The 15,290-nt window shown below is 55.5% G+C and overlaps 1 protein-coding gene across 40 annotated transcripts in view; it reads right to left on the bottom strand.

The window, feature by feature from the left end:
* Positions 1–15,290, bottom strand: part of CLN8 (CLN8 transmembrane ER and ERGIC protein) — a 59,650-nt gene that overhangs the window by 43,765 nt on the left and 595 nt on the right. For 19 of the 40 annotated variants that reach the window (XR_016391074.1, XR_016391073.1, XR_016391072.1 and 16 more), the window contains exons 1-2: positions 12,869–15,237; positions 11,151–11,774 (exon numbers count right to left, since the gene is read on the bottom strand). Coding sequence is in view for 26 of the 40 variants with exons in the window: in XM_089903615.1 (XP_089759741.1) it covers positions 11,151–11,759 (609 nt within the window). In the remaining 14 variants the exon portion in view is untranslated. The other 21 variants (XR_016391078.1, XR_016391077.1, XR_016391080.1 and 18 more) reach the window with 12 other exon arrangements.

Below are 15,290 nucleotides of genomic sequence, written 5' to 3' on the forward strand. Positions count from 1 at the left end.
GTCAACGAAGATGATTTTGACAAAGGTCAGCAGGGCTTCCCTGGTGGTGCAGTGGTTGAGAATCTGCCTGCTAATGCAGGGGACGCGGGTTCGAGCCCTGGTCTGGGAAGATCCCACATGCCGCGGAGCAACTGGGCCCGTGAGCCACAACTACTGAGCCTGCGCGTCTGGAGCCTGTGCTCCGCAAGAGAGGCCGCGATAGTGAGAGGCCCGTGCACCGTGATGAAGAGTGTCCCCCGCTTGCCACAACTAGAGAAAGCCCTCGCACAGAAACGAAGACCCAACACAGCCATAAATAAATAAGTAAATAAATAAAATTTTAAAAGGCAAGCATTTAAAAAAAAAAAAGGTCAGCAGCTTCAGACTGGAAACATCCTCTCTTGAGGGCTAACTGTCACAGGCTGTTCATCTGAACCCAAATGAAAGACCACGAGCACGGTGGGATGAAAAGGTTCAAGGTTCGCATTTCTGTAACTGGGCCTCCTGTGGGGATGGGGACTCCAGGGCAGAAAGTCCTTCTCACCTGACAGGCGATCCAGAGGGGGCGGGCCGGGCCGTGCAGCAGCGCAGAGATGCCCCCAGGGACGCCTGCTTCCAGGGCCTTAGGCCTGTCCCCGTGACAAGGGTGGGGGAACCTGTGGGCGTCAAAACTGCGTGTTAGGCAGAAAGGACGCAGGAAGGGGTGACGGCTTCCTGCTCCAGGCTTACCCTCCTTGGCAGAAGACATGCACCCCCAGGACCCCTCCCACCCTCTCAAGCCCACCTCATACCCGGGGGCGCTGAGGGGCGAGGGGGCTGCAAACCCAGCCGGCAAAGGACAAACTGACGAAGGTTAACCCACGGTTGGATAACTGGCTCCAAATTAAAGTGTAAACCATCATTTTCAGTGAATGCGGTGTTTTTCCGAGCTTTTTTTTTTTAAGTGAATACATGTTTCATTTTGAGACAATCAAGCAATTACCGGAAGACGGAAAATGAGAGTCCTGGCGTGGCTGGCCTTGAACTTTCTGAAGCTTGGCTTTCTGCACAAAATCCGTGAAGGCTCCAACATTCCGGGCTCTTGGTCTGTCTTGTGCGGAAATAAAATCTCTGGAGTGGACCAAATAGGCTCCATATTTCTTGGAAAAGAGCTGAGGGTGATCTCGATACAAACCAAAGAAACTGTGGCTGAAATGTGCCCCCTTCCAACTGTGGTTCTGTTTGAAATACAAGTAAATATTATGAAGTTTACAAAGTAAAAGTTTTCTAGTAGAATGTCAACAGGGCACTTCCAGATTAGAAGACTTGACCTTCAACACCTTTCTTTAATAACTGAGGATTTTAATGCTGGGTTAATTTTGGGAAACTTTTGACTTGGGGGGTTGGGGGCCGCAGGGAGAAAAGGCTGAGGTCACGGGGACCCAGTGACTCAGCCCCGGCTGTTTCAGCAGGTCACCGCAGACCTGCAGGCTGGGAGCGCAGGGTCAGGGTGGAGGCAGATTCGACGCAGCTTCACCTGGGAGGGGGAAGGGGGGGACACGCTCTCCGTTCGCGTCCTGTCAGGGCACTGATCCCATCACGGGACCACACCCTCATGACCTAGTCACCTGCCGCCGGCGCCACCTCCTGACACCGTCACGCTGGGGGTCAGGATGCCAGCATGTGAATTGGGGGGGCAGGGGGAGGGTACACAGACGCACAGAGAACACCCACAGGCCTCCACAGGCCGGCACCTGACACTGAAACCGCACGAGAGTAAGAGGGAAATACATACAGTGAGAGAGGAGTGAGTTCTCACCGTGGGCCCCCGGGGGCAGAAAGTTAGAAGCGGCTCCCACGGCCCTTCCCATCGTGTGGGACGGGGTGTCACGGTGCAGCTTCCTTGCTCTGCGTAGCTGGGCTCGGCCGGGCTGCGGGGAGAGCTGCAGGCCCCGGACGGGCAGGGTCCGCTCCAGAGCACTGTGCATTCCCAGCCATCAGAGGAAGAAAACAGATTTCTGAGATTTCCACTTCACTAAACATGACCTGGCAAGACAATGTGTACCGTATAGTCTAGTTACTGAAAAACGGGAAGATTTATTTAAAAAGAGAAACGTTGAATTAATAAACTCTCCCATTAGAGCAGAAGTTTAGTAAAGATACAGGTAAACTGAAAGCATCCACATGCATCCATGAAGGGGTGGGCATCACTCGGGGTTTATTTTGGGTGTCAACCTCACTCTTACAACTAGAAACGAGTCTGACCTTTGGGGACGCTGGCTCACCTGGCATCCAGTCCCCTCCTCCCGTGGCCGCTGCCCCCAGCGCGGGGCTCCAGCCGGCCACGTGGGGAACTCCGTCGCAAAGGGCCAGATGAGGGTGAGCCCAGGGCCTGAGGAGGGAGGAGCCTGAGGGCGCCTGCTGGAGCCGCCCCCCCACCCCCACCCCGTGCTCCGATCCCGAGCCCGGCCGTGTGCACAGTGCCGGTGCAGGAGGGAGAGGAGACAGGTCCCCTGCTTTGCTGCTTTCAACACTCTGAAGTACGTGACAGCCACTCCAGCCCATCACCCCATCACCTGACCGGCCCTGACGCAGACACGGGTGCTGCAGACAAGGCTGCCTGGCCCCCCAGGGGCGCCCAGCCTCTCGCTCAACCCGGAGACCCCAGCCCTGCCCCGGGAGAGTCGCCTGCGGCCCCGGCCTTCCAGGTGCCAGAGCCGGGCCGCCGCTCCCACTTCCCAACTTCCTAACTGCCCTTCCCGGTGGACCCCCGTACCTGCCCGCTGACGCCGCCACGGCCTCGCTCACCAGCGGCCGGGCATCTGTCCCGCGGGGCTGCGGTACCTGGACAGACACCGCAGTGCTCCAGTGCTCTGCGTACGCGGATGCAGCTGGGTCTGGTGGCCAGGGTCAGCCGGGGCCTGCCTCTTGCTTTCTGTGCCCGTAGACGCAGTCTACGGGCCTCGGCTTTAAAGTCAGGGCGTGGCCGCTGACCGCCTGCGCCACCTCGTAGCCCCAGGCCCCAGCTCTAAATGGGATCGACGGTGCCTACTTCCTAGAGCTGTTCGTACCAGGAACCGAGGAGCCCTCGGTGGCCAGCGCGGCGCCTGGGAAAACCCAGCGGTCTGCAGCAGGGACAGCTGGCGGAGCCGCAGCGATCAGAAAGACGGGGTCTGAGGAGGGCCAGGGGCCGACGCCCCCCTGCACACCCCCCGACATCTCTCTCTATGGCCTCGTCCCGTCTGTGCACGGGCTGGGCGGAGCCCGCAAAGCACCCACAGCCCGGAAGGCAGCACCTGTCTGGGCAGCGAAGGTGCCTGGATGCTGGATCACAAGCCTCAAAAGGCCCTTTCTGACCAAACGCCCCTGCCTCTGCGGTCCTCACGGGAAGTCGGGTCGGGATGGAGGCAAAAGCACCTTCACTGAGATGAAGGATGTAGAGACTGAGCCCGGGGAAAGCCAAATTCCCAGTGAGGGTCACGTAAAAATTAAATATTTTATACCTTAAGCTGAGTTCAAACCTTGAGCACGTGAAGATTTATCATCACAGTTGTATCACCGAGACAGAAAACCTCCACAGCAATGTGAACAGTGTTGAAAGAACGGACATGCTTTCGGGTTCTGTAAACATTGGTTACTTTATTAAAGTTCTGACCGGCTGGAAACACAGGCAGCTCCCCCCCCCCGCCCCCGCTTGCGGACGGGAGAGCGGGCGGCAGGTGCCCGGGGTCTTCAGCGAGGGAGAGAGAAGTCTCAGCAGGGACACGGTTTGCTGGATGTTTCTAGGATTGAAACACTTCTCAAAATGACACAAGCAGGTATCACATCTCCTGACCTACTTACAGTCAAGTCACAGTACCAGAAATCAGCACACACCCTTCTGAGGGGCCGAGTTACAGACCAAGCACAAGGTACACGTGATTCTCACGACCAACAAATGTGTTTTTCAAAAACAGTTCAAGGGCACTTTCAGTAAATACGAGATTTTCATTTTAATTGCCCACTCATGGCAAGAATAAGATGTCAGTACGTATTCATCAGTAAAATTGCGGGTCGGCGTGTAGATTCCACCCGGGCCCCACACGGTAAAGGTGGTGCCCGGGCTCGTCACCGGGAGGTGAGGAGGGGGCCCTGCAGCCGGGCACTCCAAGGGGCCAGGTCCACCCACAGCTCGCAGGGAGAGTGACCAATGCCCCGACTTGAAACCTACAGAGACACACCAACCAGGGGGTAGGGTCTGGCGAAACCTACAGAGAGACACCAACCAGGGGGTTAGGTAGGGTCTGGCGGGGCACCTGTTTGAAACTTAGTTAAAAACAGCTCTAAAATCTAGACAAATCTGATTACTAACACCTCTCTTAATGTGTCAACAGAGAAACACAAAACGGAAACAAAACTCTTCGCCGGATGAGCTTCCCTGGTGAGAAGACCCCTCCCCCTCCCCCAGCCGCAAGCCAGGCCGATGCCCCGCGCTCACCACGAGATGGCGCTGCGGAGACGCGGCTTACACCTCAGCCCTGGGAATGTCAGCAGGGTAAGGGACAGGATTATGTTCTCTTGGGACAGTTCTCTCCAACTAAAAAAAACGGGGCTGTTGAATAAGACGCACACACGCTTTAGTGCGACCCGTCCACGCGGGCCCTCCTTGGGGCGACGGCGCACACAGGCCAAGCTCGCGGGAATGAGCACATGGAGCCGTGACGTCACCACGGCGGGACTCTGTCCCCGAGGCGCGCTCAGGTGTAGGTACTCGGCGCCACGCGGAAGTCAGTACTCACGCGGCCTGGGGTCGGCGCCGCGGGGACAGTCGGGGCCGAGGCCGCTACCTCGTCTTCTTCGGCGGCGCCGGCCCGTTGGGGCGGCCGGGCGCGAAGTTCCAGTCCACAGGGTGGAGCAGCTGCTGCGTCTTCTTGCGGGTCCAGTAGGGGTTGATGAGGACCGTGAGGAGGCCCAGCCCGACCACGAAGAGCGCCCAGTGCGGCGGGAAGAGGCTGCGGGCCAGGCTGTCCCAGTGGCCCAGGCACACCCACCACATGTGGTAGGTGAGGACCATGCGGCAGTGGAACAGGTGGACCATCAGCCACTGGTTCAGCCTCCAGAGCAGCGAGTCCGCACAGCCGGCCTGCGGGCAGAGCGGGGTCAGGGCGGGCGGACTCACCGCGCCCTGTCCCCGCCCCCTCCCGGCCCCGCCCAGCCGCCCGCAGACCCACCCAGCGCGGGCCTCCTGCTGGTCTGCGCCCCCGGAAGGAAAGTTCACACCTTCTAAGCTCACCTCCAGCGCTTCTTCCCTCGACCGTGCACACATCGAGCAACTAACTACCCAACTACCCAACGCTGACCCAGTGAAGCTGGAAGACACGCTGGTCGTGTCCAATCAGGCTCGCCGGGCCCCGGGGGCAAACGCTCTCAGAGGAGACAAGCTCAGGATGAGATGTGTGTCCTCACTTCTTTGTTTTTCGGTATTTTTACCCCAGTAGACCTTGGACACAAGCCCAAATGGACTTGCCTTAAAATTATTCTAAATTCACATTAAAGCTAGCTGTAGCTAAAACCAAACAGGGAACTTGAAAATGTTACACAGCACACTGTGGGCACAGAGGCGGGACATTGTGGCGGGGACGTCAGCACCTGGACAGCCCGGCACCAGGACAACAGGTACCAGGACAGCCCACACACCTCAGACCCGTGAGCTTGTGCACACCGGCCTCTCCCCGCTGCGTTCTGCCCGGGCTGGAGCGTCCTCCTGGGCAGCTCCCCGCCCCGACACCGCCTCCCCAGGGTAGGGGCACGTCTGGCACTTGCAAGAGGAAAGGGGGCAGTGGGGAGGGGCCGGGAAGGTGGGGACGCCTCGCCAGGCAGCAGCCCGGTGACGCTGGGAACGGGCATGGCCTCACTGCGGCCGCACCTGCGGAGCCACAGGGGGACACAGCAACTGACCTCTGGAGTGACGACATTTTAAAAGAGAAAGAAAGGGGAATTCCCTGGCGGCCCGGTGGTTAGGACTCTGCGCTCTCACTGCCGAGGGCACGGGTTCAATCCCTAGTCGGGGGACTAAGATCCTGCAAAAAGAACCCAGCCTCCTGCCTGGATGATCCGCCTCTGGGCGACCCAGAGGTCTGCAAGGCAGGGAGGCAAGTAAACGAAGGAGATGACGGACCTCGCTTCTTCAACTTTTTTATATACATTTCCCCTCCTTCTGGGAACGAGACCATCACCGCAGAGGGACTTGAAAGAAGTCTTGGATGAAACGAGGCACGTTATTATGTGCTTGGATGGAAAACACTCAGAAGACGTTACATCTTCCCTGCTTGAATGCATCCACAGATTTAGTCCAAATAAGAGGATACATCAGTATTTTTGTCAACTTGTAACAACTTTAAGTAAAGTCACTCATGCAGTGGAGTAAACGCACAAGAGCAAGGAGGGCTGAAGGTGCCTCAGCAAATAATGAGATACGATGATGCTTCAGAAATAACAGATAAACAATGCAAAACGCAGAAGTGAATAAAATACATGGAGAGTTGGCACTGGGCGGCATTTCGAACCCCCAGGGAAAGGATGGATAATGTAATTACATTAGGATCCTTGCTCACCTCCTGGGAAAATCCAGTTGGACCTTTTACTTAAAAATACTTTCCAAATGGACTAAATATCAATGTTTAAAAGGAAAAGAAAACCATAGAGCACGAGGGACACAGTTTTACAGAAATAGTTTTATACTCATTGCATGGGTAGGCATTCTCCACGTTATGCTAGAATCATGACTTATACAAGTAAAATTCCTTGAACTGTGCAATTAGACAAAAAAACAATGTTTCTCAAACGCAAAAACACTTGAGGTTTGAGGTTCTCAATGATAGATTCCTCACGTGGGAAAGATTTAGCCTTTGCTCTGGCCTGAAGGACGTTAAATGTACAAAACGTAGAGTGGGAAGGTGAGCTAAGTGTGTCTCGGGGTGAACATACAAACTGCAGAGTAAGCTACATGTGCTTGGGGGCCGGGGCACTGCTCACCCTTCCAACCTTGCAGGCACTGGCCAGCAAGCCGTCTTCGTTCCACTTGCTGCTTCCTTCAAAGTTCACAAGATGTACTCCTTTCCATTATCTTGCCCACTTACTAAAAGCAGCCATCCTAAATTCCTAATATTCATACCAGAAGCATGAACTTCTACTCATACAGTAATTACATTAAGTTTAGAAAACTCCAAGCTTGAGAAGTGAGCATTTTTGGTCCTACTCAGACACTGAAATTTTTGGGTTCAACATCACCAAATGCTTTGAGAAAAGCAGGGTCAGTAACAAAGTGAGACTTAACCGTGCAAAGGTTACTTTGTATAGCTGGGGTCCCAGCAGGTAGTGTTCCTGGTGTATACTTATTTACACATAAATTGACTGTTTTTTATACCACGTCGTTTGCATCTGGACTAGTGTCTCCATGGATGAATCATGTTTAGATGTTTGAGTGTATAATTCATTTATTATTATTTCTAAACAACATTTCAGAATCAAACTGGAGGAGGAAATGGAAGCATGAGCCCGTCTGGGGTGTAAACTACGTTAAGTTAGTGGTGACACTGGGTCCTGACACCCGTCTGTATCTCATCAAATCAGACCCCGATGGTGAGGATTCCTGGACCCTGATGCCCAACTAAGCAAGAACTTGGCAGCTTTATGAAAAGCTTAAAGGATTTCAACGTTTTACACGGCGTTTACTCACAAGGTTCAGTAGTATCTGAACTAGACCAAGACCATGGCTGTGTAGGTACATGGGCCCTGGGCTGTCTTAGCCGAGGGGACAGCTTTGCCGTGGAGACACGGGCCGCGTGGTGAATGCGGCGAGTGGGAAGAAGTGGGTTCTGGGACCACCCTTTTCCGTCCTGAATGAACGGCACCCGAACACTTTAGAGAAAACAGAAAAAACCCCAAACAAAGTGCCTCCCTCTGGTGGCCGCCCCACAGCTGGGGTCTGTCTTCTTCCTGAGCAGTGGACCCACCCCAGCTGGGGAAGGGCTTCCAGAGACCCCCGCCCAGGCGCCTGACGCGTGAGGGGCCCCAGGAGGAGGCCTGGCTGAGCAGCAGCTCACAGACAAACTCTGTCGTGACGAATCAGGGGCCCATCGAAAGGGCCCTGCACCCGGGACAGACTCGCCGAAGCGGGCAGGGACCCCGGCAGCACCCTGGGGTCAGGAAGAGACCCCCGGCCCGCAGCTTCACGCAGAAGGGGGAGGAGCTGGTTCACGTGCTCAGCCCCCCAGCTGTTTGGGGGGCTCCCTGGCCGCTGGCCCACAGTCCAGCTGGCAGAGGAGGTGGAGGCGGTGGCCTGGGCTGGTGGACACACAGCCTTGCCCCACCCAGGATCGGACATGTAAGCAGACAGGAGCCACAGCTGCCTGCCCTTCCCTGGGGAGGGAGAAAGTCAAGGGAGAACCTCCAGGGCCCTGGCTAGGCTGACTGGTGGGATCTCTCCTGGGTGAGGACAGTCACGAGGCCAGGGAGAGCCATCTGCTTCGTCTAATGCACAGACACCAACAGAGAGTCACGGAAAATGAAGAATCAGGCAAAGACGCTCCAAACCGAGGAATGAGACCAATCTCCAAACCCTACTGGAGAGCAGTCACATGATGTACCCGACAGAATTAAAGGCATCTGTCATAAGGGTGCTCGCCGAGGTCAAGAGAACACGTGGGAACAAGTGGAATGTCAACGAAGAGACAGAAATGTAAAAAAATGTACCAAACAGAAATCAAGGAGCTGAAGAATACAATAACTGAACTAAAAAACTCACTAGGGGGACTTCCCTGGTGGTGCAGTGGTTAAGAATCGCCCGCCAATGCAGGGGACACGGGTTCGGTCCCTGGTCTGGAAAGATCCGACATGCCGTGGAGCAACTAAGCCCGTGTACCACAACTACTGAGCCTGCGCTCTAGAGCCTGTGAGCCACAACTAATGAGCCCGCATACCTAGAGCCTGAGCTCCGCAACAGGAGAAGCCACCGCAATAAGAAGCCCGCGCACCACAACAAAGAGTAGCCCCCGCTCGCCGCAACTAGAGAAAGTCCGCGTGCAGCAACGAAAACCCAACACAGCCAAAAATAAAAAAAACACGAAAAACAAAAAAAACTCACTAGGGAGGTCACCAAAGTAATCCACAGTCTATAGGTTCAATGCAACCCCCACGAAAATCCCAGTGGCATTTTTAACAAAAAAAATTTCTAAAATTCATGTGAAACCACAAAAGACCCCAATAGCCAAATCAATCTTGAGAAAAAGAACAAAGCTGGAGGCACCAGGTTTCCTGATTTCAAACGATATTACAAAGCTACAGAAATCAAAACTGCATGAACTGCCATACAGACAAACACACAGACCAGTGGAGCAGCATCAAAAGCCTAGAAAACATCCACACAGACACGGCCAACTGATCTTCAACAGGGTGCCCAAAACTCACAGCAGGAAAGGGGTAGTCCCTTCAATCGGGTGTTGCTGGGAAAACTGGACACTCACATGCAAAAGAATGAAACTGAACCCTTATCTCACACCTTACACAAAAATCAACTTGAAGGCGGAAATGTAAGACCCAAAACTCCTAAAAGAAAACATAGGGAAAAAGTTTCATGGCATTCGTTTTGGCAATGATTTCATGAATATGATACCAAGAACACATACAACAGAAACAAAAATAAACAATTGGGACAACATCAAACTAAAAAGCTTCTTCACAGCAAAGGAAACAATCAACAGAGTGAAAAGGCAATCTACAAAGTGGGAGAAAATATTTGCCAACCATATGTGTAATAAGAGATTAATCTTGAACTTATATAAAGAACTACAACTCAACAGTAAAAAAATAACAAAGAATCTGAGTTAAAAATGGGCTAAGGGCTTGAACAGTTTTCCAAAGACAACATACAAATGGCCAACAGATAGACGAATAAATGCTCACTGTCACCGGTCATCAGGGAAATGCAAATCAAAAGCCAGTGAGATGTCATCAGAGAAACAAAGACAACAAGCTTTGGTGAGCATGTGGAGAAAGTGGGCCTCTGTGCACTGCTGGTGGGAACACACAGCGTTGCAGCCGCTGCGGGAAACAGTGGGGGCGGTTTATTTTCTAAAAACAGAGCTACCTGATGACCCAGTAAAGGAACCGAAATCAGAATGTGGAGGAGATATTAGCACCTCTACGTTCACTCACAATAACTAAGACTGAAACACCCAAGGAAGATGTGCTTCACACACGTAATGGAAACCTGTTCAGCCTGAGAAAAGAAGGAAACCCTTCAATGTGCAATGACATGGCTGGACCTTGAGGACATTCACTCAGCGAAATAAACCAGGAACAGAAGAGAAATATGGCATGAGTCCACTTACATGAGGCATCTGAAATAGTCCAGTTCCTAGAATCAAAGTGTGGATGGCAGTTGCCAGGGGCTGGAGGGAGGGGAAGTGGCGAGTTACTGACCAACAGGAGTGAAGTTTCAATCATACAAGACGAATAAGCTCCAGAGGCCTGCTGTGCACCTGTGACTACAGCTGACGATAATGTGCTGGACACTTAAAGATTTGTGAAGAGGGCAGATCTCATGTTGGGTGTAAGATAACATAATGTGAAATAAAAATTTTAAAAGATATGTATGTAGACATATATTACTTTGTTTTTTTAAAAAAAGTATTTGAGGGGCTTCCCTGGTGGCGCAGTGGTTGAGAGTCTGCCTGCCGATGCAGGGGACATGGGTTCATGCCCCGGTCCGGGAGGATCCCACATGCCGCGGAGCAGCTGGGCCCGTGAGTCATGGCCGCTGAGCCTGCGCGACCGGAGCCTGTGCTCTGCAACGGGAGAGGCCGCAGCAGTGAGAGGCCACGTACCGCAAAAAAAAAAAAAAAGTATCTGAAACAAAGAAAAAGCATGTTTTCTAGGGCTTACAAATACTGCCAGTTACTGAGTAAGACACACGATCCACCGAGTCTTCTTTTGCGATGGGGCAGGAAGCCTAAAAGAGCTGTTTAAAATGATTAAAATGGAATTCAACGAAAATGAGCTTCTTACGGACTGTAATGCTCTAATCCAGCCTGGTGATGCTATGACAGCACAGGCCACGAGGGACCAGCAACACGGGCATCAAGCGGGTGAAGGTGCTCACTAGCCACTCACCTCCCGCTGCGGAGCACAGATGCCGTCTGGGAAGCGCCTACCTTTAGGAGCATCCAGGAGATGCAGGTGAAGGGCGTGCTCATCTCCAGGAGCAGCGTGATCATGGGCAGGTAGTGGCCCGCTTGGAGGTTGACCACGGAGCCGAGAAACCCGAGGAAGGCGAAGAGGTGGTGGACGGCCAGGAACCCGTCGAATGTGCGGAACAGCGCATTGGACACGTGGAGCGCGAGGTTCTCAAAGAGGAAGAATCCGGTTGCCGTGGTGATGTGGAACCAGCACCAGTTCTGCTGGCCAAGCACTTTGTCGGCCTGAAGCACGGGGTCCAGCAGCAGCGCCCGTAGCCCCGCCGCGGTGCCCTGGATGCCAAAGACTGCGCGCGTGGCCGCCAGGTTCCAGAAGACCTGCTCTCGGGCCCCCAGGGAGCGGTAGGTGGCGTTCAGGGAGGATGACAGCTGGTGGCAGGCCACGAAGACGCCCAGGTAGAAGGTGCAGCCGGCGGCCACCAGCGCCCAGCGGACCTGCCCGGAGGTGCAGTCCAGGTCAAAGATGCTGCCCGCCGGCCCGCTGCTCGGGAGGCTCATACTGCCGACGTCGTACAGGCTGGGCCGGGGTCCACACGCTGCACCAGGGCACGGCCCCGGGACCCTCATGCGCCCATCCTCCGCCTGGACAAAGAAAAGAGCCTTGACCCTCTGCTGGCTGAAAGGAGCCGGGACGCAAGGCTGCTCCAGCACCACAAAATGGATGTTAACAACTCTTCTCCTCAAGCTTATGTGTATTCAGTGACACAAAAACAGAGCAAGAAAACACCCGCTGGTGGGACAGGAGCACGAGAGAAAGTGACACGAGGCACAGAAGGGGCAGGCGTGGACGCGGCAGGAAACAGACACGGTCCCGACTCTCCAGTGGATGCCCCCCGTGGTGGCAGTGACAGCCCACAAAGTCCCCCAGACAGAGCACACCTAGAGGAGGATGTGCTTCCGGAACCCACGGTGGGAACACTGCCAGCCAGCGCCCCATCCGGAGCTCCTTGGACCCTCACCTACGCTGGACAGCAAGCTCCGTACTTAGGGGAGTACGTGTGTGTACATCTATGTGTGTGTGTGTATATATTTCTGTCTACTGTGATGCTCTGACATCGTTAAGTCCCGCCTGGCTGGGCAGAGACAACCCCCCACCAGCCAAGGGCCCAGCCAGGAGCCCGCCTGGGACCTATGCCGACAGCCCGGCCAGGCCCGGCCTCCTCTGCCTGGCCCGCCCCCGGGGAGGTGGCCCTCCTCTGCCCGAAACACCCGGGCCGGGTGCCCAGCGGCTCGGGGCAGCGCTGTCGCCCAAAGCCCGGCAAAATCACTAAAAGCAGCCAATCGCACGTGTTCCCCCTGCCCCGCCTGCCTTTCCTCTGGAAACCCCAGTAAAGGCCGTGCCCTCAGTCTTCCCTCCGTCCTGTCCTCCGCCCCCTGACCCCCTGGCCAGCCCCCCACGTGCCCGGCGTGGCCCTGCCTCTAGGACCCGAGAGCATAACGAGCTTTGCTTTCCTCTTGTGGCCACACTTGACTGAGCCTCTCATAGCAGAATCCAGAAGCATCTAGTCCCGTATTGTGGAGCTGATGGGGGCGGGGTCAGGGGCGAATACAGGGAAGGGAGAGGGGGTCTCAGTGCTGGGCAGAAGGAAGCCGCACCATCAAGAACTTAACCCCATGCAAAGGGTCGCTGCACAAACTGGAAAGTGCCGAGAAACAGGCTCCTCCGGAAACCTCACCTTGTCCTTTCCACGAGCCTGTCACGCGGTCTGGGCGACTGTTCCCATTTTGCCACGACTGCATCTCTACGCTCCTGTGGAACCTCTGCCTTGAAACGGGAGGGTCCCCATGACTCTGAAGAGCTCTGACTAAAACAATGACTCAAGCTTGCCCAGGGCGAGTGGCTGGTATAGGTGCCCCTTCACGAAGGCTGGGGGGACTCCAGGGCACTGGGACCAAAGAACAAAACAGTGGGTTCTGATCTTGGTTCCACTATTTCGGAGCTAGGAAAACAGGACTCCAGTGTCTGACTACAGGAACGAAAAATACACATAAATACAGCAGAGTGGGTGCCGGGTGCTAATATGAAGTACCTACTCCGTGCCAGGCACGTTCAGTTAGGCCGTTTAACCTGCTAAACAGGGAGTCGTACATTTCCAATGGAAAGAAGAGAGCTCAGGTTTAGTTATTTGCCTCAAATCAAGAAGCTACCCAGTGGGGCCTCGGATTGGACCATGATCAGGACTCAGAGCTCTGGGCCCAGGTGCATTAGATCACCTGCAGGTTCGTCTGTGCTTCCCACACCGAGGACGATGCCCAGGCCCCCTCCCAAGGTCCTGACTTCGCTGCCCTGGGGCGGGGCCAGGCTTGGGTGTTTCTTATGTGCCCAGGCGCTCTAAGCAGGTGCAGAACCACTGAACCGGCGTGAATTCCAGTCCCCCAGATGTAAGATCCTGTGACTCCAAGGAGGGAGGGTTTAGTGGCTTCCTTTTCCTAAAGCAGGCAGCGTCCTGAAGACCTGAGAGGCTCTTCTGTGCGCCGCAGGTGGTTTTAAATGTGAGCCAATCCAACAAACCCTGATTATCCTGGAGAGAAAGCCTGAAACAGCCCTTTTCCTCCTCCTCCCACCAAGAGGCACAAGGAGACAGACGTGGGGTCCTGAGGGCCGGGGCAGGGCCTGAGAGGGGACGGAGAGTGGACAAGCGAGGCTACAGCACAAAGAGCCGCCCGCCAGCCTCAGGCTCCGAGCACGGGAAAAGCCTGCTTCTGAAGCGTGGGCCCAGCCAGGGTGGAGGCTGGGGCGCAGAGCCAAGGCCCAAGGAAGAGGAAGGCTCCAAGGCCCCAGAGACCCAGGAAAAACCACCGTCATCTCAAATTCACCACTGAGAAACCTCAGCCCGGTTTCTGGGTCCTCACGCCTTCTAGTAACCTTTCTACAGAAAGAAATGCAGGCGGGCTAAGGTCAGACGCTGAAATACTCAGCTGAGACCGATCAGTGGCGGCGGAACGCTCGGGGCCATCACAGAAACAGAAACAACTCCCTGTAAAAACCCAATGCTCTGCCGCCCTTCAAACCCTATCAACTCTCCCCCATCTGGATCGCTGCTCAAACCCGCCTCGGACACACCCTCCTACACAGCCGCTTCCACAGAGCTTCTGGGCCGGCTGGTCTGGTCCAACCTGTCGCCTTGGGTCCCGGGGACACACAGGCGAGGTGGGTGACCCACTTGAGCCATGATGGGATGAGGCCAGGCCTTGGGTGGGGGTCCGCAGCAACCCAGGCGGCCCCCCCCGGAGCCCTGCGGTGGCCCGGCTGCCCCGTGGCTAGGGGGCACCCCAGGGCGTGGCCAGGCCCTGCTCCGGAAGGCGGCACAGACCAGAGGCAGGCAGAGCTCCAGGGCTCGGCAGCCACCCACCCTGACCACACCCCTCACCCGTCCCGGCACGGGGGCACTGGGTCACCCCGTTCACCCCGAGCCCAGCCCTAGGGCTTCTTCGTGTCTCCTGAGGCCGCCGTCCCCGTCCCCGCACAGCCGCAGAGCCAGGACCCCCGCTCCTCCAGTCCGGGGTCCTCGGAGCCCCGCCCCGCAGCCCCTGCGTCTCATTGGTGGTGGAGCCGCGGCCGCGGGGGAACGGGTTCCTGGCGGCTGGAAAGCCCGTCCCGGCTCCACAGGCCTCCATTTTCCCTGGGAAAAAATCCATCTACAAACCTCATCTTACTCTTCGTTTTACAAGATTTGGTAGTTTCAGCTGTTCTACTGAACTGAACCGGGCGTTTTAGGAAATTAACAAGAGGGTGGGTTCCAGGGTTGCAGTGGCCAGGCAGCCCCGACCCGGGGACGGGAGTCCGGCCACCAGGACCTTTTCAGCTCTGACACAGACGCCGAGCATCTGTGAGCTCCTTCCGTTCACTGGGGGCTAACCAAATACAAAACTTGGAAATGTGGTCAGAAAGAGGGAAACGGCACGCTTTTTGATGTCGCGCTGGGTCACCGCTCACAAGCCCCTGAGGGTCACCTGACTTTCCAGGGGAGACAGCAGTTCGGTTCAGCAAGGACTGGCCCAGACTTCAGTCTGTGAGGTCAACCCAGCAACACTGATAGGGTGATGAGGGGCCGTAACGCCCCTCTCCCCCCAGAGGATAATCCCAGTGCCTCCCTC

Source organism: Delphinapterus leucas, chromosome 21 (assembly GCF_059928025.1).
Source record: "Delphinapterus leucas isolate spDelLeu-1000000601 "Yukka" chromosome 21, BTC_Dleu_Yukka2, whole genome shotgun sequence".
Classification (NCBI taxonomy): domain Eukaryota; kingdom Metazoa; phylum Chordata; class Mammalia; order Artiodactyla; family Monodontidae; genus Delphinapterus; species Delphinapterus leucas.